The sequence below is a fragment of the Diabrotica virgifera genome, chromosome 3 (assembly GCF_917563875.1).
Source record: "Diabrotica virgifera virgifera chromosome 3, PGI_DIABVI_V3a".
In the NCBI taxonomy this organism is placed as follows: domain Eukaryota; kingdom Metazoa; phylum Arthropoda; class Insecta; order Coleoptera; family Chrysomelidae; genus Diabrotica; species Diabrotica virgifera.
The window spans coordinates 73,222,199-73,247,490 of record NC_065445.1 but is presented as its reverse complement, the minus strand read 5'-3'; the positions used below and the strand labels follow the sequence as shown (position 1 = coordinate 73,247,490).

The following is a 25,292-nucleotide window of genomic DNA, read 5'->3' as shown; positions in this document are numbered from 1 at the left end:
GAGAGTTTAATCTCTGTTCGGAGAGTTTAAGTCTGTTCTGTCGGACAAAATAAATTTGCGGTTTTCGTGGTCTGGCCGTTCCAAATTTTTAACCTGTTCCACAATTAAAACTGCCCCTGTTCTAGTATTCCCATATATCAAAGTTTATCCGACTAGACACCCTTAAGCTATTAACAAATTTTCAGCTTGCTATTAATCAACTTTTTTTTCATACGCGGGATCCAGACCTATTATCTTCTAGACATGAATCGATTTCATTAAATGCGAATTTCTAGTACCAGTCATAGGCGTCCGTTTTGGGTAGGTCAACGGTTATTTTATCGCTTTGTCTGTTTCGGCTTTAATTTTTAAGCATTTTTGACAGTAGATTACTAAATTGTGAGGTATTCTAGTACTAAAAGTTACTATTGCATTCAGGGCCGGATTAAGGCACGGGCCAACTGGGCCGCGGCCCAGGGCGGCAAAATTTTGGGGCGGCGGATTTGAGAAAAAAAAAGTGTAATTATTTTTGATTGATTATAAAGCTTTATTATCGATTATCAAGACCAGTGAACCTGAGCATTAAATATTAAAAAACTATTTTATTGTTTATTATTTATTTATAACGCGACACTCTGCGCGGTGTAATGTGTCGCAGTACACTACGCTACGCCACTCTATCCAAGTGAGTCGAAGTAGAACTAGAAGTATGTTCCATATTAACGCCTTCAGCTTCAACAGCTTCAGCATCAGTGCCTTCAGCTTTAACATCAACCCCTCCAGCTTCAGCATCAGCCCCTTCAGCTTCAACATCAACCCCTTTAGCTTCAGCATCAGCCCCTCCGGTTTCAACATCAACCCCTTCAGCTTCAGCATCAACCCCTTCAGCTTCACCCTCAACCCCTTCAGCATCAGCACCTTCAGCTTCGTCATGTGTTGATACTGACAAGATCAAACCAGCTATATCCGAATTAACTTTTGTTGTTGACGAGATTGAAGATCAATTAACAGTCTCTGAACCTGACTCTTCTGTCCATTTGAAACCAAATTATGATCCTGCTTTATGGATAGTGAATGAAGAGACGCGGGAATATTTTGTTAAAAATGGATGGAATCAAAATAAAGATTGCGATTTTAAAAAATCTGAAAGGCAATATCCAGACAGGAAAAGAGTGTTGGCTAAATGGCTATTCGACAGAAAACTTGCAAATGGCGAAATTGTAAATAGAGATTTCTTGATTTACTCACCAAGTTTAGGCTCTTTGTTCTGTGGTCCATGCAAATTGTTTAGTTCGACCTCTACTCAGTTTACTGAAAATGGGTTCAGTGATTGGAAACATGCATCAGCGAGAATAAAAGAGCATGAAAACTCGCACGTTCACTACAATAGTGTAATAGTATACAAACAAAGAGCAGAAGCAGCCGGGAGGATCGATAAGCTTCTACAAAACCAAGTGGAAGAAGAAATAAGGTATTGGAAGGCAGTTCTCCAGAGAGTGGTGGCCGTAATAAAAAAACTTGCCTCGCGTGGTCTTGCCTTTAGGGGGACTGACGAAAAATTTGGTTCTTTTTCAAATGGCAACTATATGATGTGCTTGGAGCTGATTGCCGAATTTGATCCATTTTTGAAAGCACACATTGAAAAATATGGGAAAGCGGGTAAAGGCAAACAGTCATACCTATCATCAACCATTTGTGAAGAACTCATCGAAATAATGGCAAAAACCGTTATTGATACAATTTTGAATGATGCTAAGAAAAGCAAGTACTATTCTATAATAGTACATTCCACCCCTGATGTAACACACATTGATCAATTGTCTTTCATATTAAGGTATGTGAATGAATTGGGAATCCCTGAAGAACATTTTGTTGAATTTATGAAAAATCAAGGTCATACAGGTGAAGAACTAGTGAACTCAGTGCTTTCTTTCCTACAGTCGAAAGGATTGGACATACAAAACTGTAGGGGACAGTCCTATGACAACGCGTCAAATATGTCAGGAATGTACTCGGGGTTGCAGGCAAGACTTAAAGAAAAGAATCCCTTGATATTTTATGTGCCTTGTTCAGCGCATTCACTAAATTTAGTGGGATCAAGCGCAGCAGAATGCTGTTCTCTTGCAAAACATTTCTTTGATCTCTTGCAAGGATTGTACAATTTTTTCTCGTCTTCTACGCACAGGTGGAATCTTCTTCTGTCAAATTTCACGGCCACAGGAAAGGACAAGAACACGTCGTTGAAGTCTCTCAGTGTTACAAGATGGTCTGCAAGGGAAGAAGCTTGCAAAAGCCTTAATAAAGACTACAAACCCATGGTCAAGACGCTGATAGACATGACTTCAAGCAATCATGAAAACAAACAGACACAATCCAAAGCCAAAGGGTTGTTGCGAAAACTAATGTCTCTAGAAACATGTTTCATGGCAGCCCTTTGGGGAGATGTACTTCAAAAATTTAATTCAGTCAGTGAAAAGATCCAGGCTGAAAATATGACCGTGGACAGCGTTGTAATCCTGTACAACTCACTCACAGAGTATGTGATGAACATGAAAGACATGTTTACCCACTATAAGAAAGAGGGCGAAAAAAAACTGCAAATTGCGCAAGGTGAAATGAGACAGAACGATGAGCCAGAACTTCCACAAGAGACGCAGCCGCAGGTGCAGCAAGATTTTGATCGCCCAAAAAGAAAGGCGAAAAGAAAGAGGTTCTTTGATGAATCTTCAGAAGAAGATGAAGAAAGAACTTATGATGAGGATGATGACATTAGGGGAAATTGTCTTCAACAAAGTTATGACATCATCGTGGAAACACTTCAGTTTCAGTTAGACAAAAGGATCTCTGTGTACACAGACTTCGTTGCAAAGTTTTCATTTCTAACAAAATTAAAGACTCTAACTACCGAAGAAATTACTGCTAACGCGACGTCTTTGCAGAAAATCTATATTGAAGACATTGAAGAGTCAGAGTTTATATGCGAGTGCATCCATCTGAAAGGACTTCTGATCCGAGGAAACTACAAAGAAGCCGAAAAAGACTTTTCACTATCAAACTTGTACAGATTTTTGATAGAAAAAAATCTACAGGACTTGTTTCCCAACGTGGCTATTGGTTTGAAAATGTTTTTGACAACTCCTGCTACAAACTGTTCTGCTGAGAGATCGTTTTCGACCTTGAAAAGAGTAAAAAACTATCTGCGTTCAACAGTGACTCAAGAACGACTCGTCAGCCTGGCTGTTTTAGCCATAGAACATGAACTGACAACAAAACTCGATTTCAGTGCAGTTGTTGATGATTTTTCCAATGCACGTGCAAGAAAGAAGAAGTTTTAAGTTATATTTACTTTAACAAAGCTAATTTAGTGAGTAAGTTATTTGTTTGGATATGTGATTTGTATGCTCTGAACAGTTATATTTCGATGTTGTATATATTTGTTATTATCCTATATTCAATACAGAAATTATCATTTATTTTGCAGTCTTACTCTGTACACCTTTTACTAATTTTAGCCCCTTCCTAACTGTCCTGTTTTTGCCCATAAATCGACAGCAATGACCGATTATGGCTCAAAGCCTGCGGGCACATTCACAGGTGAGCCGTCGCCGAGTAACGAAGCCGAATTTTCACTTCACTCCAAATCAATCATTCTCAGCCAAAATAGTCATAAAACTATAAAAGAATTGTTGAGTTTGGGAATTACGAGCTGCATGATGTTTCACAAAATAATATCAACAACGATTTTATTTACTATTATTGTAATCTTAAGTAATGGAATATCACGGTTGTAGAAAATGGTTTCGTAATTAACGGAGTTTTGTCAAATAGTTTATTTTAATTAATAAAACGCAATTTTAGGACATAGTTTCTTGTTTTCATCATGAGAGGTACTAAAACCATTACAATATCAAGAGACAGTTGAGCGCTGGAAAATGTCCCAAAATGCGTTATTTTGCCTCTAAATTTCAATTTTTTTCGGGGGGGGCCCCGGACCCCCCCCCCGGTGTTGCACCCCCGCTAGGGCGGCAGGCAGACCTCTGGCCCATGGGCGGCAAAAGTGTTAATCCGGCCCTGATTGCATTAAGCCGATAAAAGTCACTGTTTCATTTTGAAAATTGTTTTCAAATTCAAAGAAACAGAAATTTTTCAAATCGATTTTTCTAGAAAACGGTACATCCTACCCACTTAAATTAATACTTTACTGGTATATCTCATAATTTAATAAGCTAGTGTTAAAAATGGTTAAAAGTTAAATACAACAAAATTACGCTATAATATAACCGTTGCCCTACACAAAACGGACGGTACCTTATGACCGGTACTAGAAATTCGCAATTAATGGACTCGATTTATCTCTAGAAGATAAATAGGCGTACCAGTTTTCGTTTTTCAAAATAGAAATATTCTGGAAATTTAAAAAAATGAATTACAAGGCGCCATCTTCAAAGAGCTCTAGCTCCCTTAGAATTTAGAAGGCATTTTCGAACTAGGTAAATTGGTAATAGGCTTAAAATTATAAAATATGAGGAGTCTCCGGTCTTCATTTATCGGGAGAGTTTCTGTACACCCTGTATAAATATTTAATTTCAGAAATTGTGAATTCTTAATTTCGAAAAGAATATCCTTAATTTTTAATGTCATCAAGCATTATAAGTTTTTTTTATTAAATACAAACAAATAAAAGTAGAAGTCGCTAAAGGCATGAGTTGGTATAATATTGTAATATCTTTGCCAACCAGTCGGTGAATTTTGATCCAGTTCAGTCTTCTTACAAAGCTTCATTGATAACGGCTAGACCTGGAAACACGTGTCAGAGGATGGTAAGAGTTGTAATGTAAATGTATATGTTTAAATAATATTATGTTCGAAATAAGATTCTATTGCTCCACTGCCTTTTGGGCTTCTGTCCTTGTGTTTGTTTTTCGCCTGTTATTTGCTTGAATACATTTTACCTATCTTTAAATTTCCTATAATAATAATTTATGTGTCGTATGAGGGTATTTTATAGCATTTAATATATTATTTCTTTCAATTGTTCATAATAGTTATTTATAAATTATCTACCATCTTTAGTGTGAAATAACCATAATTTTAATTGAAAATACGTTTATTTTGACGTTTAATTTGTATTTTGTGAACGACACTATAACATGGAAATCAAAACGTCAACATCAACTTATGTTCAATTATTTTCACTGAAAATAGTTTCAGAACCACATTTTTATACATGTTACTTTTCTAGATTTTTCCCTTTTTCCTATCTTACATAACCTGCTTGTGGTTCTTCCAAAATGTTTCATCAAATTTGCAATTTTTTCCTAATAAGAAATCCAGCCCCAAATAATCTTCCATTAACCTCCTTAAATTTTGCTTATTTCCCTGGAGTAAATGTTTTCTGAGGAAGTTTGACAATGTTGCTCTAGATTAAAACTAAACTGTATTTTATTATTAACATAAAACCTCTGTAGATAATTTCCATATGTTCCGAACTAGACATTTTTTTTATAATTGTATAAATGTGAGACATTCGGTATTTGCAAGGAATTATTGTTAAATGCATGTTTTCAGCTCCAGTGGCTCCTATCATTATCCCAGAAGAATGTAATGCTGAAAATAATTCTGTTACAGTAGCTTGGCAACCTCCTAGCCTGAGTCACGTAGAAGGGTATGTTTTGGAATTGGATGACGGTAACGGTGGTGATTTTAGGGTGAGTTATTATATATTATATAAAATATGTATATTTATATTCTTGTAATTGTACATACAAGAATAAAAATACCGCTAAGCGTGGTAAAAATGAGTGGCGCACACAATATTCCAGCTACAAAAGAGCTTATATGATTATTATGTAGCGCAAAATAGTTATTTATGATATAAGTGTTAAAAATACAATTTTTCTACAACCACTATTCAAAGTGCACTTTTCTGCACGGTTTTATGTTAGCAAACTTGATATTTTCTCACAGTATAAGATATTTGACATTAGTGTACAGAAAAGTGACGTTTCTGTGCCGCAAAGTGACGTTTCTGTGCCGCAAAATTCTTTTCTGCACAGTTTACTACCTCATTCTGAGTAACGTTATATTCTGTTTACATCCGTGGACTACCGCATTCTGAGTAACGTTATATTCTGTTTACATCCGTGGTTAAACTTTAGACAAATATATAACCTATAAGACAATTATTATATTTAACTATAGCATAGAAACTAAATTATGGATGTTACAACTCTTTTATTTTACAATTTTATTCTTATTAAACATTTTATAATTATCAAATAACCAATAAGGATTTAGCAACCTGTGCAAGAGACGTCGAATGAAGTAGGTTTTGTGTAAATCCGTGACTGCATAAATATAATGTCAATAATGTTTAATAATTGTTTAAATTTAAACAAATTAAGGCAGTGCATTAATTTTTTAACTGATTTCTGTGTAATTTATTTAGGTACAAGGAATTTAAATTGATTAGTAGGTATTAATTAAATACAGTTTAAAATTTATCACATACCTATTATAATTAATCGTCGTTTGGAAATTGTGATTTTTATTTTTAGGAAAAACTGTGCTTGTAGAAAAAGTATAGTGTGAAACACGTGCAGAAAGATAATTTCTCACTCGTTTGAATTGCGGCACTCGCTTGCGCTCGTACCGCAACTTTTCAAACTCGTGAGAAATTAGTATCTTTCTGCACTTGTTGCACAATATACTATTTTCTACAACCACTATTCAAAGTGCACTTTTCTGCACGGTTTTATGTTAGCAAACTTGATATTTTCTCACAGTATAAGATATTTGACATTAGTGTGCAGAAAAGTGACGTTTCTGTGCCGCAAAGTTCTTTTCTGCACAGTTGACTACCTCATTCTGAGTAACGTTATATTCTGTTTACATCCGTGAACTACCGCATTCTGAGTAACGTTATATTCTGTTTACATCCGTGGTTAAACTTTAGACAAATATATAACCTATAAGACAATTATTATATTTAACTATAGCATAGAAACTAAATTATGGATGTTACAACTGTTTTATTTTACAATTTTATTCTTATTAAACATTTTATAATTATCAAATAACCAATAAGGATTTAGCAACCTGTGCAAGAGACGTCGAATGAAGTAGGTTTTGTGTAAATCCGTGACTGCATAAATATAATGTCAATAATGTGTAATAATTGTTTAAATTTAAACAAATTAAGGCAGTGCATTAATTTTTTAACTGATTTCTGTGCAATTTATTTAGGTATAAGGAATTTAAATTGATTAGTAGGTATTAATTAAATACAGTTTAAAATTTATCACATAGGTACCTATTATAATTAATCGTCGTTTGGAAATTGTGATTTTTATTTTTAGGAAAAACTGTGCTTGTAGAAAAAGTATAGTGTGAAACACGTGCAGAAAGGTAATTTCTCACTCGTTTGAATTGCGGCACTCGCTTGCGCTCGTACCGCAACTTTTCAAACTCGTGAGAAATTAGTACCTTTCTGCACTTGTTGCACAATATACTATTTAAGGCACGCATGTGAAGGTTTCAATTGCAAGGTTGCAATTCACATGAGTGCCTTAAAATGTAATTTTAACACTTATATCATACAATAGATGAAATCACAGCTGAAATGTTAAAGTACATGAGTGAAAATTCAAAAGAAAAATTCCGAGAACTACTAAATGAAATAATCACAGCAAAGGAAATACCATCTGATTGGAAAACAGATATAATAGTACCACTGTTTAAGAAAGAAGACGCAAGAAATTGCGAAAATTATAGGGGTATTACATTGACAAGCGTTCCTGCCAAAATATTCAATAGAATAATTGAAAAAAGGCTAAGGGAAAAACTAGACATAAAACTAGAAGAATCCCAGCATGGCTTCAGAAAAGGAAGGAGTACCCAAGATCTGATATTCATATTGAGACAAATAGGAGAAAAACTATTGATGAAAGGCAAAGAGATACACATATGCTTTATTGATCTGAAAAAAGCTTTTGATAGAATAAGAAGGGAAGATATATGGAAATGTTTAAAGAAAAATGGAATAGAAAAGGATATGATAGAAATAATTAAAGCCTTATATAAAAATAATAAAATAAAAATAAGGACTCACAATCAAGAATCTGATGAATTCCAGGCAAAGATAGGACTAAAACAAGGCTGTGTACTAAGTCCATTACTTTTCTCAATGGTACTAGATGACGCAATAAAGCAATGCAAGGAGAAATCTAAAGACATGATATTGGGAAAATGGAAAATGAACAATGTACAAATACAAGAATTACTATTTGCAGATGATATGGTATTGTTAGCTGACACGGAAGAGAAACTGCAACAAATAATAAACACCTATATAAAAGAACTAAGAAAAATGAACATGGAAATAAACACAGATAAAAGTAAAACAATGGTTATGGCAACTACAAAAAAAGTGATAAAAATTAAGGTAGAAGGACAAGTTTTGGAACAAGTAAACAGCTACAACTACTTAGGTACAATTATTGAAGAAGATGGTAAAATAGACAAAGAAATAAACAATAAAATAGGAAAAGCAGGGACAATTTATAATACATTAAGAAATACGTTCTTTGGAAAGAAAGAGGTACCCAAAGAAGTCAAAACACAAGTGTACCAAAAAGTGGTTCGACCATCAATCGTCTATGGGAGTGAGTCGTGGACGCTAACAAAGAACAACAAAAGAAAAATCAAAGCTACAGAGATGAGATTCTTGAGAAAAATAGAAGGGGTCACACGAAGAGACAAAATAAGAAACGACACAATAACTCAAGCTCTAAAGATAAAACCCATAGAGACAATTATAGGGGAACGACAGTTAGGATGGTTGGGCCACATCCACAGACTAAACGACACAAGAATAACGAAAAAAATATATGAAGTCAGAGTACAAGGGAAAAATAAAGTAGGTCGCCCAAGAATGAGATGGGAAGAACAAGTTAGACAAGAAGCAGAGAAGAGAGGACTGCAATGGAGTATGGCAAAACAATTGGCTCAAAATAGAACAGCATGGAAAAGAAGTATCAAAGAAGCACCACAAGATTAAAACATATGGACAGAAAAATGGGTCAAATAAGTAATTTATATTTATTAAAATTGTATTGTTAAAATAAAAGTTTTGTATAATTATTAAAATGTATTGAAATGTAGATATTGAACTAGTTGTAAACAGCCCAACACCGAAAGGTACGAACGGGCTTAACTGATTAAATAAATAAATAAATAAAATATCATACAATATTTTTTCTACAAACGTCTTTATATCAACAATTATAATTTATTCATTCTCAATTACAGGACAATACCTACAAAAACTTTTACTTAAACTTGACTGACATTTCATTTTTATATTTTTCTTGACATTACATCAAAACTGCCTATACTGTCAATACGTAAATCATAACAACTATAGAATAACATCTACTTTTGTTGTTGTATATTCTAACAAATTTTAATAGTTTTTTTCTACAAACGTGTTAAAAATGCAATAATACAGTTTAAATTAAATTTTAAAAAACCTTTTTCAAATTGCGCAAGTTGTACTGTTAATAATAGTATTAATAAATGAAATATAAAAAATATTTTGACGTTTGTTTTCAAAATTTGACATTTAAATTTTAATTGCAGTGCCTTAAAAATTTTAAAGCACCCAGTGCTTTATTTAAAGTAACATTTTTAACGCTTCTATGGAGTGGTAAAAGTTGCATTTTTAATTAGTTGCATTTCTACGTTTGTAGAAAAATGTATTTTCATTTTGATAGAAAATAAAAATATACACTCCTGGTCAAAAAAATCCGGACACATTAAAAATAGGTCATTTTTGGTGTCTCGAATTTCCTAAACCTGTTGTCCGATTTAAATAATTTTTTTAATATATTATAGCCTTATTCTTTAACAATATCGCTGTAATAATATTGTTCCTAGACAAGTAAATTGTCTATCGGGTGTACCAATCAAACTGTGTTTTTTCTCTCAAAATTCGCCACACACTGTGAAATATTCTTTATAAAATACTGAAATTAAAGCCCAACTATAGCTACAGGTTTTCTTAACATTCTGTTTATTGATTCATTCGCTTATGTTGGATAATCAAAAAGTTAGGTACTTTAACAACTATGGGCTATTCCACGAATATACGACTGTCTTGGATTATCGCGACAACGAATATTTTAGTGTGCAACATAAGAAGTGCGAAAGTAAATAGCTCTAATAATTGTTCCAATAAACAACAATGTATTTCGCAATTTACTTTCGTGCTTCATAATTTGCACAGTAAAATATTCGTTGTCGAGATAATCCACAACAGTCGTATGTTCGTGGAATAGGGTATAGCCATGTTTTTCATCAATACAGGGTGTTTTTAAATAAGTATGACAAATTTTAAAGGATAATTCTGCATGAAAAAATATTAACAGTTTGCTTTATAAACGTATGTTCACAAATGCTTCGTTTCCGAGATGCGGGGTGTTGAAATTTTTCTTATAAACTGACGATTTATGTATTGCTTTAACACCGGTTAAGATATGCAAATAAAAATTTTTTGGGTTTTAAGAGGTAGTTATTGCTCATGTTTTGATATACAATTAGGAATTTAATATTCACCATTGGCGCTCATACAGGTAATATTACCCTTATGTGCGTAAATAGTGAGCATAAAATTCTTAATTGTATGTCAAAAAATGCGCAATAACTACCTCTTAAAATCCATCGCACACATCTTATGGAAAATATAATGTCACTCAAATTCAATAAAATTTATATGAATATATTCCTTTCAATTTAACGGTCAATTCTTATCATTGCGCCAACTCTTAATTTTCAATAATAAGATCAGAAATTGATATAAATCAATCTGAAATCAAATGGGTAGGTACATAAGTTAGAGCGAGAAAGAATATTTTAAAATACCCAAATTATAGGTACTTCATAAATCTTCTCGGGCTATTAAGCATCTTATTATAATAGTTTCACTAATCCGCTTAGGCCAAGCGGGGTTTAAGCTGTTTTGAATAGCACCCAGAGCAATAGTGATTATAACTGACACGTTTATAGACTCCAAAAATGTGATTTCGATAAACTTTAATTGCAATTTGCGCCATAATTAATCATAATTAAGCGTTGGCGCAATGATAAGAATTGACCGTTAATTTAAAACGAATCTATTCGTATAAATTTTATTGAATTTGAATGACATTATATTTTCCATAAGATGTGTGCGATGTCCTTTCATTTGCATATCTCAACCGGTTTTAGAGCAATGCATAAATCGTCAGTTTGTAAGAAAAATTTCAACACCCCGTATCCCGGAAACGAAGCATTTGCGAACATACGTTTATAAAGCAAACCGTTATTATTTTTTCATGCATAAGGGATGGAATTACCGCTGCAAGTTTGCCATTCTTATTTAAAAACACCCTGTACTGATGAAATACATGGCTAGTTGTTAAAGTACCTACCTTACTTTTTTATTGTCCAACATAAGCGAATGAATCAAGAAACAGAATGTTAAAAGGGGTTTTAATTTCAGTATTTTATCAATGCTAGAATTTTCCCCAGGGTGTGGCGAACTTTGAGAAAAAGTCAGTTTGATTGGTATACCCGGTATACAATGACAATTTACCAGTCTAGCAACAATATTGTTAAATAATAAGGCTACACTATATTAAAAAAATCACTTAAATCGGACAACAGGTTTAGGAAATTCGAGACAAAAATTACCCATTAAGGTGTTTGGATTTTTTTGACCACAAGTGTAGTTTTATTTTGAAAGATTTTTCCATAATATTTGCTTTTGAAGTAAAACCCGCTGCAAAAGAGCCTCAAACTACAAACTTTATCAATCGTACTCTTTTGTGGAGCGTTCTACTTCAAATTTAGCAAATATGGAAAAATCTTTAAAAATAAAACTAGAAATTTATTTTACATCAAAATGAAAATACATTTTTCCACCATGTAATCTTCATATCAGCTCGTTTTTAGCTGGAATATTGTGTGCGCCACTCATTTTTACCACCTTAAGCGGTTTTTTACCCCTCTATGAGGAGTTTTTAAAAGTATTTCTAAAAATTAAATGTATGAACTTAAATGTACTCGATTACACGATAAGCGTTAATGGTTTTTGAATATTTTTTTTTCAGTCTATCTTTTTGGGTCCTTCGCACATCGTATGTACACTAGATTTTTTTTGTATTCGAAATAGGTTAAAAAATATATACATATTGGGATGGCCGGAAAATGAAATCGGATTGCGCTATCACAAGTTTAACGTCGTAAATTTGGGTAAATTTTGGAGCACGATAACTTCTAAAACGGTTTAACCGATTTTGATCACTAAACATGCGTTTGAAACGTATTGATAAGTAGTGTATGACTCATCAAAGATCAAATATGACATCTGAAGGCATTTGAGGATTTGGTAAGCTTGAAAAACTATTTTGTCTCATGAGAAATGGATTTGATCGCTCTAATGAAGCCTATAACTTAAAAATTCAAATTTTCCTAGATATGGGGTATACACCGTTAGACGCGTCTGGAGTCTTACAAACGTTCAGTGGTTAACGCAATTCTTAGGTGGAAGTTTTGAGAAATTGTCGATAAATCAAACTTTTCAAAGTTCAACTTTTCAGTTTTTCTTCTATACTGGGCACTGTACATATATAACTGATCCTGACCACTTAGGTATTGTTTAAAAGATGGACATTAAGCGCTACCAATTTGGTATATTTTTGGTTTTCCTATTTCTCTTTGCAATTCGCCCAAAAAATGTGCCCTATTGAGGCTACCCAGTCATACAGCTGGCTTATGGTTGGTCAAATGTCACAAACTACATAGATCCTGAATCGGCCCCATCCTCCTCTTGAAACAGAAAAGAAATTGAGAACGGTGTAACTTTTTCACACATATACACACTACACACACCCACAAACATTTCCCCTTTTTGAATAGAAATTGAGTCAAATTTCTGAGCTCGGTAACTTTTGAATGGTATAACCGATTTTTAAAATTAGATAAGAAATAAGCATTGTAAATGTATTGACCAATAGCCGACAAAACGTTCTTCTCTTATTATCTCTTAACATTCGAAACATTCTGTAGTGGTATCTAAAGAAATAAGAATAAAATACCTATTATAAGATTTACTGTTTTTATTGGAAATAAGCCACAATTTTACTTTAAAATTAGGTTTATTTGACGTTTCGATTTCCACTTCGGAAATCGTTCTCAAAATACTAATATTTGAGTTAAAATTGATAACAAAATTTACCTAATAAAATTTACGAAACTCTGTTACCTGATCTTCTATAAATATATCCTTGTATTTCTTATTCTTAGCTCTCGTGTTCTTACTACAAAACAACTAAGAGTACAAATTAAAAATATTTTTCTAAAAATATCGCGTTCAAGGATTCTTTTGATGCTTCAAATAACGATAGTGCCAATTTTTGTTGTCACATGTTTTAATTAATACCCACTAATAAAATTACGTTCACGTTCTACTATTCTGGGAACACCGGAAAAGATGCGTAAATATTTTGGCATGTGCCTCTAGGTCGTTAAAACTTTAATATTTTCGTGTTGATAGGTAACTTGTAGGAATATTAATTATAGTTGTCTCTTTAATTATAATAATCGCTTTTCAGTTAAAAATGTGATAATAGGTATACATAAAATACAGGAAACTGATTAATGTAAAAACCGTTGTGTTTTTTACTCTCACTCTCACCAGATTAGTCGTCACCTCTCATAAGATTGGTACCTGGTTTTCGGACAGAGATGTGTATATCTCGTAAAAAATATGTTATATTTCAACATGAACTTGTGGCATAATCTTCTTTTTCTTTTAATAGGACTATGTCCTGTTTCTTCTGTTACAGTCTCTGTTGCGATCCGGAACTCCAGCCCTCGCACCATCGTTTTTTGGGTCTTCCTATGAGTGTTGGGCTTCTGGTGTTGGGCTTCTGTGTTTTCGCCCATTTCGCCATACGTTCAGGGTCCATCCGATCTACGTGGTCTCTCCACATGCGTCGTCATGCTCTTGTCCATCTTACTACGTTCAAAACGTCCTAGCCCTCTCAATGTGTCTTCGATTCGTATTCTATCTGTGAGTGTGATACCTCTTATGGATCTTAGGGTTTTCATCTCTGTTGTTCTCATTATTTGTTTGGTCTTTATTATCTTGGCCCTTGTCTCAGCTGCGTATGTCAGTATAGGTCTAACACATGTCTTATAAATGCTCATATATTTATTTCGCCAGATTATATCCCTCAGGAAACCAGATATTCTCGCTGCTTTCGTTGTCTGCTGTTTTGTTTCTTGTCACAGATGCCTGTCGCTAGATATTTCCACACCCAAGTATATATCTACAATCCATTACCTGTTCGATTATATGGTCGTCCACTACTAATTTACATCTAATTGGGTTCTTGGATATTACCATCTGCATCGATTGGGTTTTCTCTGTTGATAGTATCAGGATATACTTTTTGGCGGTTATTTTAAATTTTTGTAGTAGGCGTTTGTAAGTCATCTTCATTTTCGGCTATTAGCAAAGTATTCTCATGGTTCGATTACCTATTTTGTATCCCTGATTCTTTTTGTTAACACTAGCTATAACTTCATCCATTATTAAATTAAATAGACATCGACTGAGGATGTCCCCTTGTCTAATGCCGACATTGATTTTGATTTCTTCCGTGAGCCCATGTGTGGTTCTTATTCTTGTTTTGTTGCATCTATTAAGCTCTTTGATTATGTTTGTATATTCCTGACTTATCTTTTTCTTTCCAAGGATAGTGAACACGTCCTTCAATCGTGTTCTGTCGAATGCCTCTTTCAGATCTACAAAGAATGTGACATAATGTTGCATGTGGCATAATGTTAATTAATTATAATACATTAATTATGTCATTTAAATGTCTTTCGAACCAATTCTGGGGCAAGTTTCATGTACTGATGTATAGATGAAAACGTTTTGATAAAATTTATAATCGGCAACCATTGCCAGAAACGATCAATAGCTGAAAATAGCGTTGAATGAAGAATGAGAACATGTACCACTAGAACAGATTTAGAAACTTATTGCAAGGATGCTTAGGCGTATTGAAATCGTCCGCAAAATCCTCCGTAAGGGAGGCAAAACCAGATACTAAACCTAAAAAACAGCCAACTGTAGGCAATTAAAATTTTAAATTTTTTTAGGTTTTTTAAATTATGGACCATAGCTCTAAAGATGGCTTTATAAGCCGAAAGCGCTCAGCTAGGATTTAAATATTTTACACACTTTACAAGTACGCTTCTTCCTGTCTTTCAATTAAAATTTTATTTTTTCTTTTGTTTAATTTTTCGAACAATGTTAATTTTCTATGTTACTTATTACTTTTCTTCTTTCTTTTCTATTTTTCCTATTATTACTTTTTGAATGTTTTTAACCAGTTCTATTATTAACATATAGTTTTTTATATTTGTTTTTTTCATATATACACTCACCGGCACAAAATTCTGCCACCCAAAATTTTTGATTAAGTTTGACAATCTATAACTTTAGTTTTTGTACTCCGATTTTCAAAATTCTCGCATCAGTTTGTAAGTACATGTATTGATGTCCTTTTTTATTATTCCGGTAACAAAAAATTTTTGCTTAGATGGCATTATACGGGGGTGAATGGAAGCGTTGTATTTTCTCTTAACTTTAAAAAATTCTGTGGAAAAATTTTGAGGGCTGATTTTGTTTCATACTCGTTTTGTATTATCCTGGAAGTATAACTAAGGTGTTGTTTTTTCATTATCCAAACATCTCTTTTCTTGTAAGAGCTGTAAATAAAAACACTGCTTTGAAAGTTTTTTTAATTAAAAATATCAAACTCACTAAAATTAACACAACAAAACAAAATTAATAACAAAACCAAACAATTCAACAGCGGGTATGTCCACCTCTTGCAGCACCGACTGCTCGCAATTTTTTTGGCATCGAATAAAGACGTGTTATCCTTGCCTCGGGAATAGCCCGATATTCCTTTACCAGAGATATAACCGTACCAAATTTCTGGAGGCCTAGGATGACGGCGAATAGCTTTTTTTAATTCATCCCATAAATACTTAATAGGATTGAGATCTGGGCTGCATGCGGGCCATTCTAATCTTATCAGTTCAACCTCTATTTTATGAGTCAATCAGTGTTTTTATTTACAAAAAAATGACACAGCTCTTACAAGAAAAGAGATATTCGGATAATTCAAAAAACAAAATTTTAGTGATGCCTCCGGGATAATATGACAGGACTATGAAACAAAACCAGCCCTTCCATTTTTCCACAGAATGTTTTAAAATTAGGACGAAATACAACACTTCCATTCACCCCCGTATATTGCACTGCAAGCAAAATTTTTGTGTTACTGGAATAATACCAAACGATAACAATACATGTACCTACAAACTGGTGCAATAATCTTGAAAATTGGAGTACAAATATAATAAAGTTATAAATTATCAAACTTAATCAAAAATTTTGGGTGGCGGAATTTTCTGCCGGTGAGTGTATTATCACGACCTTTGCTAATTTGGTATGTAACGCCAATGTTATATCTCGTTATTTTTTATAAACATAAAGCCTAATGTCGAGATATCAAACAACCAAAAAGTTCGAAGGAATTAATTTTGTTACCAATAACCTAGAAAACTTTTTGATGGAAGTTTTATACTTTTATTTATCTGATAAGAGGTTTTGATCCCAGTTTTGCTCTTTTCAGTTCCATCGCATCTCATATCGTGAAAATATTGACAAACGCAGTAAGCCCATAAAAGATTGGATTTTATGAATGTCTTACTCGTATCTAATTCCTACTTCCGTCGTAAAAACTGTCATAAAATTTGAAAAATATCTCTCTGTTTGACTTTATTTTTACCATGAACGTGTAACTACAGTTCATCCCAAACCCTTTTTGTGCGTCATTAATTTTGACATCATACCTATAGGATTTTAAGAATGTCATTACAAGACATTTTAGTTAAATCTGACAATTGTCAGAATATTTATATTTATAATAAACATCAATATTTATACCGATACTTGCCAGAATATTAATATTTAAAATATTCTAATTTAAAAATAAATACATAAATATTAAATCAAATTTCACTATACAATGTCCGTATACAGTATGGTGCAAATGTCTGGATTAAATTCGGTATTTCGTAAACCGACGACTTTAAGAAAAAATCCCGAAACAGGTCGTTTTTTATTTTTAAATTACGATATTTTGGCATATATCTCGTACGAGTGACATCATCCATATGGACGTGATGACGTAATCGATGATTTTCTTAAATAAGACTAGGGGTCGTGTGATAGCTCATTTTAAAGGGTATTCAATTCTGTATTCAGCAATATAAATATTAACATAATTGTTTATACAGTGTCCAATTTTTTTTTCTGGCTAATTGGCTATGCCAAGGCCATAAAAAAAATTTTAAATTAAATTAATTGACAAAAGAATAAGAATGTATGTAATTTATTTAATTCAAAATATATTTTACTATTGTCAGAAAACAGAAAAAAAATGTTTATTTGACAAATATAAGCATTGTTTTCCGCTTAAATTCAATGTTCAAACCAGCTCCCGCCGACCACCAGCCTCTTAGAAGTTCAAACATGTAATTTAAGCGAAAAGCAATGCTTACTTGTCAAATAAACATTTTTTTCTGTTTTCTGACAGCAATAAAATGAATTTTCAATTAAATAAATTACATACATTCTTATTTTTTGTCAAATAATTTAATTTAAAAAAAAATTTGGACACTGTATAAACAATTATGTTATTATTTATATTACTGAATACAGAATGGAATGCTCTTTCAAATGAGCTATCACACGACCCCTGATCTCATTTAAAAAATCATCGATTAGGTCATCACGTCCATATGGATGACTCGTATGAAATATATGATAAAATATCGTAATTTAAAAATAAAAATCGACCTGTTTCGGGATTTTTCCTTAAAGTCGTTGGTTTACGAGATATCGAATTTATTCCAGACATTTGCACCATACTGTATACCAATAACATAAAATATTTATATTTACTTCGCTGAAAAATACTAGCCTAGAAATTACAATAATAATTGTCATTTTACCCCATAATAGTGTGAAAATACTGTCAGATCGATTTTTTTTATGTCAAATTATCTTTATTCGCATCATTGATTGGTTATCTATTTAGAGTATTGTAATCGCCAACCAATTATTCATATATATGTATAAGTCGTTTTAATATGCAAATATCCGTCAACGAATACATAATTTTCAAAGTTCAATGTATAATAATCACGGAGGTACCTTTTTTCTGTCACTTCCAAATGTAATTAGTTACATTTGGGAGTTACGAGAGAGAATTCGATAATCTATGACGCACTGAAGAAAAGGTTTGGGATGAACTGTAGTAAGCTTTGGCATTTTGAAAAGTAAATTCACGCATAAAAATATCGTTATAACGGTCCCGTTTTTAAATTATCGATCTGTTATGAATTTTTTAACCTGCTTTTTCCGGTTAGAACCTATGGAGGAGTAACACCGAGCCGCAAGCCCTTATTGCTTATCTTTTGCCGTACTGCCCATCCGTCTCCATAGGTCGATACGATACACCAGCGTATTCCAGTCTAAGTAGCAGATTCATTTAGAATTGGCCTTTTATTTTTTTACCTTAGCCTTTTTGTTTTCTGACCAGGGCCTGAACCATCGTGCTGCAGAGGATTCACAGTGAAATTGGTCAGTCACAAATTAAACCCCTTAACTTGTAATCTGTCGGTCTAGACTCTAGACGGTCCAGTTCGCTGAGGCGCAGTCAGTCGATCGACAAGTTTAGTGGATTTGCGATCGACGACGGTTCGAGCCTCAGCCAAGTCATGAAATTAATAAAAGGCCAACGTCGGTAGTATAAAATTCAATAGAATCTACGACTTGGTCTGGAAAACTGGCGTCTGATTGGCCTATGGAGGAGCGGTACGGCAAGGGATAAGGGCTTGCGGCTTGGTGATATTCCTCCATAGATCCCTACTGAAGGGCGTTGACGCCTAATAACGGTGTATACATACTTGTAATCTCACATTAATGTTAACTTTTCAAATATCTATATATTTTACTTATTTAGTGGTAATAGATATCTATACTCTAATTACGAGGTTATTTACCTTCCGATAAGAATTAGATCAATTACGGAATAGTGTCACAATAATTTTTTAGTTCAAATTAAATTTGTGTAAGCATTTAGAACAAAGGTACAAGTATGTATATAAAGGGTTGTCTACAGCTAATGCCGTTTCCCTTCCGTCAGCCAGGACTTCCATTTTTTTCGATCTTCCCAGTCTCCGTCTTCCAATCCTTTCCTTGGCATGGCTTCGTCGACTTCATTTTTCGAAGATCTTCTCGGTTGTCCTCTTCTTCTTGTTCCTCTTGGACTCCATTCTTCAACCTTATTTATCCATGTGTTTTCTGCTCTTTGTACGTGGCCGTACTATTTTAGTCTTCTCTCGTCTATATATTGCAGGGCATCTTTTTCTACTTGCATTCTTCTCCTTATCTCCTCATTTGTTATTCTGTCTCTTCTGGTGAGACCACAGCATCTTCTTCTGTATTCCATTTCGGTTGCCAGAATGCTCTTTTGGGTTTTTTTGTTTATGACCCAAATTTCTGCGGCATATGTCATGATGCTTCTTACTATTGTTCGATATATCAGTTTTTTTGTTTTTCCCTTGATGTTATTATTATCTCAAAGTTGTTAGTAGGCTTTCTCAAAATATTTTAAAAAGATTTGGTGACGTTGGGCATCCCTGTAGTACCTAATCCATTTATTGTTTTGAAGTTAGCAACTACCGTTTTTCCTATTTTTATATTTACTTCATTTCCACTCTAAATGTTCTTTATTGCTTGTGTTAGGTTAGATGGTATCCCTATTTTTGTCATTGCTTTGTACAGTTCTTGCCTTGGCAAGGTGTCGTATGCCTAACGCCATGTAGCTCTTTTCTTCTCTATTGTCTGTTGTATTATATGGATATGATCTAGGTATGATTTCTCTGCTGTGAATCCTGCTTGCTTTTCCCCGATTTTACCTTCTATATTTTTCTTTATTTTGTTCCTGGGGATCCTGCTATACAGTCTTCCCATTGTAGCGATGACGCTTATTCCCCTGCAGTTTTCGCAATCTTTTCTGTTCCTTTTTTTATATATCGATGTTATGTAGGCTTCCTGCCATAGTTTAGAGATGTCTTCTCCATTAGTTGCTCTTTCAATGATTCGGCATATCTCTGTTTTATATTTGATTAGTTACGCCACAATTTTTCCTGGTCAGTGGTCCTCCAGCTTTATTGTTCTTCATGGAATTTATTGCTTGTTTCATCTCTTTGTCTGTTATGGCTATTTTTCTTCCTCTATGATCATTGTTTTTTTACAAGTTACACTGTTTTTGTTTTTAGGAACACGTTAAGGGGTACCAAGGAAATGACCTTTTTGATGAATTGTAGTTTTATTTGTGAGCTTATACATTGAGGTGGAACTCTCATGAGTTCGTCGTCTATTAGAATATTAACCTCGGTCAAGATTATATAGTCAGTTTGAAGTTTACGTTGATTGTATTTATTTTGAAGCTTCCAATAAATCATATACTCCACGACTTTGAATTATTTTACATTCACATACGGCATTCGAATTTATAATCATGGTATTATATTTGAATTATTCAGAAGTGTTAATTCTTACAAAAATTCTTACAATGTATTAATAAAAATTGTAAAAATATGTTTCTTTATATTGACGACGCCGACGGTTAAGAGAGAAAGTTTCGAAGCTTAACGCTATAAGAAAAGAAAAAACTCTCGCGGAATTGGTATGCTTCTCGTACGCTAACAATGCTCCCCCTTCGCATTCGCTTAAATAATTGTAATTGTTCCGTAAACGGCTTCTGAGTATAATTTACTGAACTTTAATGCAAATGTGTAACAGTCGCTATGAAATATTGCTGTAAATTAGAAAACAGTGCCTCTTTTTCTAGTTATATTTTAATTGAATCAATTATTTCTTAAAGGGACTTAAGTGATAGGTATTAAGAAGTTTTGTTTATTTTTTAACCTATTGATAATTTAAAATTTTTATTCTTTTTCCATTAGTATGGTTCGGTTAAAGGTGTGTATTAATCAAATCAATCTAGAATTTTAAATTTTATTTATTGGATAAATTTTTCAACACATGTTTAGTGAGCAAAGTCGGTAAAGCCGTTTAGAAGCTTTCGAGCTCCAAAAGTATAATCCATTTAACAATAATTATCAGTAGTAATTGCACAAGAGCTCTAAAATTATTGAATTTTTCCCGAGTGACACTTTGACAGTTTTAATTTCACGAGCCAAAGGCTAGTGAAATTATGTAAAGTGTCACGAGGGCAAAAACTCTATATTAATTTTAGAGATCGAGTGCAATTTGTTGCGATTATTTCATGAATAAAACTGTTCAAAACCAAAATTTTATTGTAATTTATTTATGTAAGTACAAATTAGTACAATTAAACACACAGTTGTTATGAATATTTGACGGTTGAAAGTCATGACTTTTATAATTTTTAAAACATTAATTGTCATTAATATCACTGAATGTATTTTTCATAGCAACGAAGGGCATCTGACGTAATATACTTGACGACGGGAAATTATCAAAAATTATCAGTTTTATTTTTATTTCTGTAGCTTTCTATTGGTCAGAATCTCCTATGAATGAACTAATCGCCGAAATGTTCTAGTTGTAGAGGCTACGACGCTAAATTTGATCAGGCAATCCGAGTTCATTTGCCAGCCATCCCAATATGTTTATTCAATCTATGCTGAACATAAAAAAGAGAGTGTACGTAAACGCGACCATTTATAGAGCTTATAGTGTAATCGAGAAACATTACATATTACATTCAAATCCATACATTTAATTTATAAAAATCTTTGAAAAACTCCTGATACAAGAATCAAAAACTGCTAAAAGCCGTAAAAATGAGTGGCGCGCACAATATTCCAGCTACAAAAGAGCTGACATGAATATTACGTGGCGCAAAAATATATTTTTATTTTGATCGAAAATAAAATTATAGTTTTATTTTAAAAGATTTTTCCATAATATTTGCTAAATTTGAAGTAAATCGCGCCACAAAAGTGTAACTTTGATACAGATTGCATTTTGAAGACACTTATTTTTACGGCGTTTAGCGGTTTTTTATTCTAGTTTATACATATTTACCGTTGAAAAATACAAACCTAGAAATTACAATTGCCATTTTTCCCGTTGACATTGTGAAAGTACTGTCACGATTCATTACTTTTGTGTCAAATTATCTTTATTCGCATTATGGATTGGTTATCTATTTAGACTATTTAGAGTATTGTAAATCGCCAACCAATTATACGAGTACATCCATAAGTTAATGGGTTAAAACCAAAGTGGTGTAAGTCGTATTTTTGAAATTATGTAAGCCTTGCTTTATAATCTTAATATATAGACCTATTCAAAGAAATAGTGGTGTAAGTTTTTACTGTATTACTTACTATATTACTATAAATAGTTACACCACTTTTCCTGAGGAAAAGAAATCTATTTATCAAGATTATAAAGCAAGATCATTTCACAAAAATGACTTACCACTTTGGCTTTAACACTCTCAATTATAAGTCGCATATTATGCAAATACCCGTCAACTAATACATTATTTTCTAAGTTCTATGTATAATAATCACGTACGTACATTTTTTTTTATGTCACTTCCAACTTAATGGGTTAAAGAGAAAGATAATTCGATATTCTATGACGTACTGAAAGAAGGGTTTGGTATGAACTATACCTACTTTATTTCGCGAATAAATGTCTAACATAGAATCATTGATTTTGCGCATCTCTTGAATTGCAGTAGTTTCAATATTTGCTTAACATTTCAGGAGGTTTATTGCGGAAATGAGACAATATGTACAGTTGATGGATTGCACTTCCGCAGCCTGTATAACGCCAGAGTCAAAGCGTTTAATAGTACCGGAGAAGGAGAATACAGCGAATTAATTGGTCTTCAGACAGCCGATGGTAAGTAACGAATTAACAATTCACATCATAGACCAGGGCGCATCTGTAAAAATATTAGTAAATTTGGACGTTGAGAGGTGACTCATATTTTTTTGCAGGAATTACTTGAAAATAACTGATATAATTATATTTGAGTTATCCTCCTACTCAAAAAGGTCCGGAATATTGTTTAAATAATCAAAATGTCAAAAATGAAGGAAAAATTCGATTTTTTTCTTGGTTTTTTGATTATAACTTTAAAAGTATTCATTTTCGAGAAAAGTTGTACCGACATAAAAGTTGCGTAATTAAATTTCCTACAATATAGGATTAACTAAAAATTTTAAAAATTGTCACCCTTGTTGCAAAATAGCAACAATTTCTAAAAAACCATAAAAAACAAGTATTCGCATTTTACGTTTTTAAACCATTTATACTACACTTAGGACCTTCATATTTCACCCAGAAAAACTTTATGATTATTGATTAGTCTAAAAATATTCTAATTCGGAATTTTTGCACAATCTTACTCAAAAAGAACTCCTTTTAACAAATTTGCATGTTGCCAGGACCAAAAGGTGGTCAAACATTTTTTAAACGTTTTTTTTTTTGGGTTTTTCCTAAAATTATTTTTTTTTTGCATGGAAAAAAGTTTTTTTAGCTTTTTTGGATAATTTCCAAATACCTGTATAAATAATTATGTAAATGTTTACATTACTGAATAGAGAATTGAAGAACCTTTCAAATGAGCTACCACACGACCCCTATTCTCATTTAAAAAAATCATCGATTACGTCATCACGCCCAGACGGATGACGTCACTAGTATACCATATATGCCACAATATCATAACTTAAAAATAAAAATCGACCTGTTTCGGGATTTTTCCTTAAAGTCGCCGGTTTACGAAATAACGAATTTATTCCTTTCATTTGCACCATATTGTCGGTGGAAAATAGTGTCGCGCACGCTTGATTAGCAATTAATAAACAAAGGAGTTTTGAATATTGTATTGCAAAAAACTCTCCGGAATTTCATCAATCGATGTTTAAAGAATATCTACCTACCTTAGCAACATTAAAATTTTCAGTTTTTCACATAGTTTTTGAGGGTTAAAAATGGCCGATTTCGCAATTTTTCAATTTTTAATCGCTTATAATATGTCAAAAACTATCATTTTTAGAGAAAAGTCACTAAAGACCTTTTCTGTTTGGAATGATCCAAAAAACCTAAAAACACTTTTTTCCATGCAAAAATAATAATTTTAGGAAAAAAACAAAAAAAAAACGTTTAAAAAATTTTTCCCCACCTTTTGGTCCTGGCAACATGCAAATTTGTTAAAAGGAGTTCTTTTTGAGTAAGATTGCGCAAAAAATCCGAATTAGAATATTTTTCCTAGCGGATGCGCAGTGGCTTTCTGGACTAGATATGATAAAACAATATTGTAAATTTCATTAAGATCGGTTTAACAGATAATCCAGCTATCGCAGATAATCGGTAATCCAGCTTTCGCAAAAAAAATTCATTTTTTCAAAATGTTGCAGCACTGAAAATAAAACAGACAGCAAGTTGAATCGGTTTTTACATATAAAAGAATACTGTACCTTTCATTTGCAATTTGCAAAATTAAAATCGGTTAACTACCACCGTCAGGAATTTTTTTAAATAAACATTAATTTTTGGTGCTACGCGCAGGGCAGCGGATATGTTCGCTCTGATTGGGTATTCCAATGACCTTTGATAATGATTGATAAATTTTAATTTTTAGTACATTTCGAAATAAATAAATAAATTTGTTTATTGCAAAATAAAAGCACATACTCCGTCCTTTGAAATAACACTTTTATTAGGAAAAACTTTATTTGTTCATATATTTTAACTTAGAAAATAAAGGTGTATTATTTTTAAACATAATATGCAATTGTTTAAACATTTTTTCACAAACAATAATCAATTTGGTTTGATTTTTGTGGAATTAAAATATGGACATACAACAAAATATAGAGTAAGAAAATAATATATTAGATAAAGATTGGAAGAAATTTTGGTTGAAATCAACTTGTATGAATCGAACACCGCTGTCCTGCGCGTAGCACCAAAAATTAATGTTTATTTAAAAAAATTCCTGACGCCGTGGTAGTTAACCGATTTTAATTTTGCAAATTGCGAATGAAAGGTACGGTATTCTTCTATTTGTAAAAAAAATTAACTCGCTATCTGCTTTATTTTC

General features: G+C 32.7%; 1 protein-coding gene across 2 annotated transcripts in view; it reads left to right on the top strand.

The window, feature by feature from the left end:
• The window catches only part of LOC114335720 (E3 ubiquitin-protein ligase TRIM9), a 470,622-nt gene that overhangs the window by 416,751 nt on the left and 28,579 nt on the right, over window positions 1-25,292 (top strand). The window contains exons 5-6 of one of the 2 annotated variants that reach the window (XM_050645194.1): window positions 5,608-5,687; window positions 22,945-23,083. In XM_050645194.1, coding sequence (XP_050501151.1) covers window positions 5,608-5,687; window positions 22,945-23,083 — 219 coding nt within the window. Of the gene's footprint in view, window positions 1-5,547; window positions 5,688-22,944; window positions 23,084-25,292 lie in introns of both variants that reach the window. The other variant, XM_050645193.1, reaches the window with a different exon arrangement.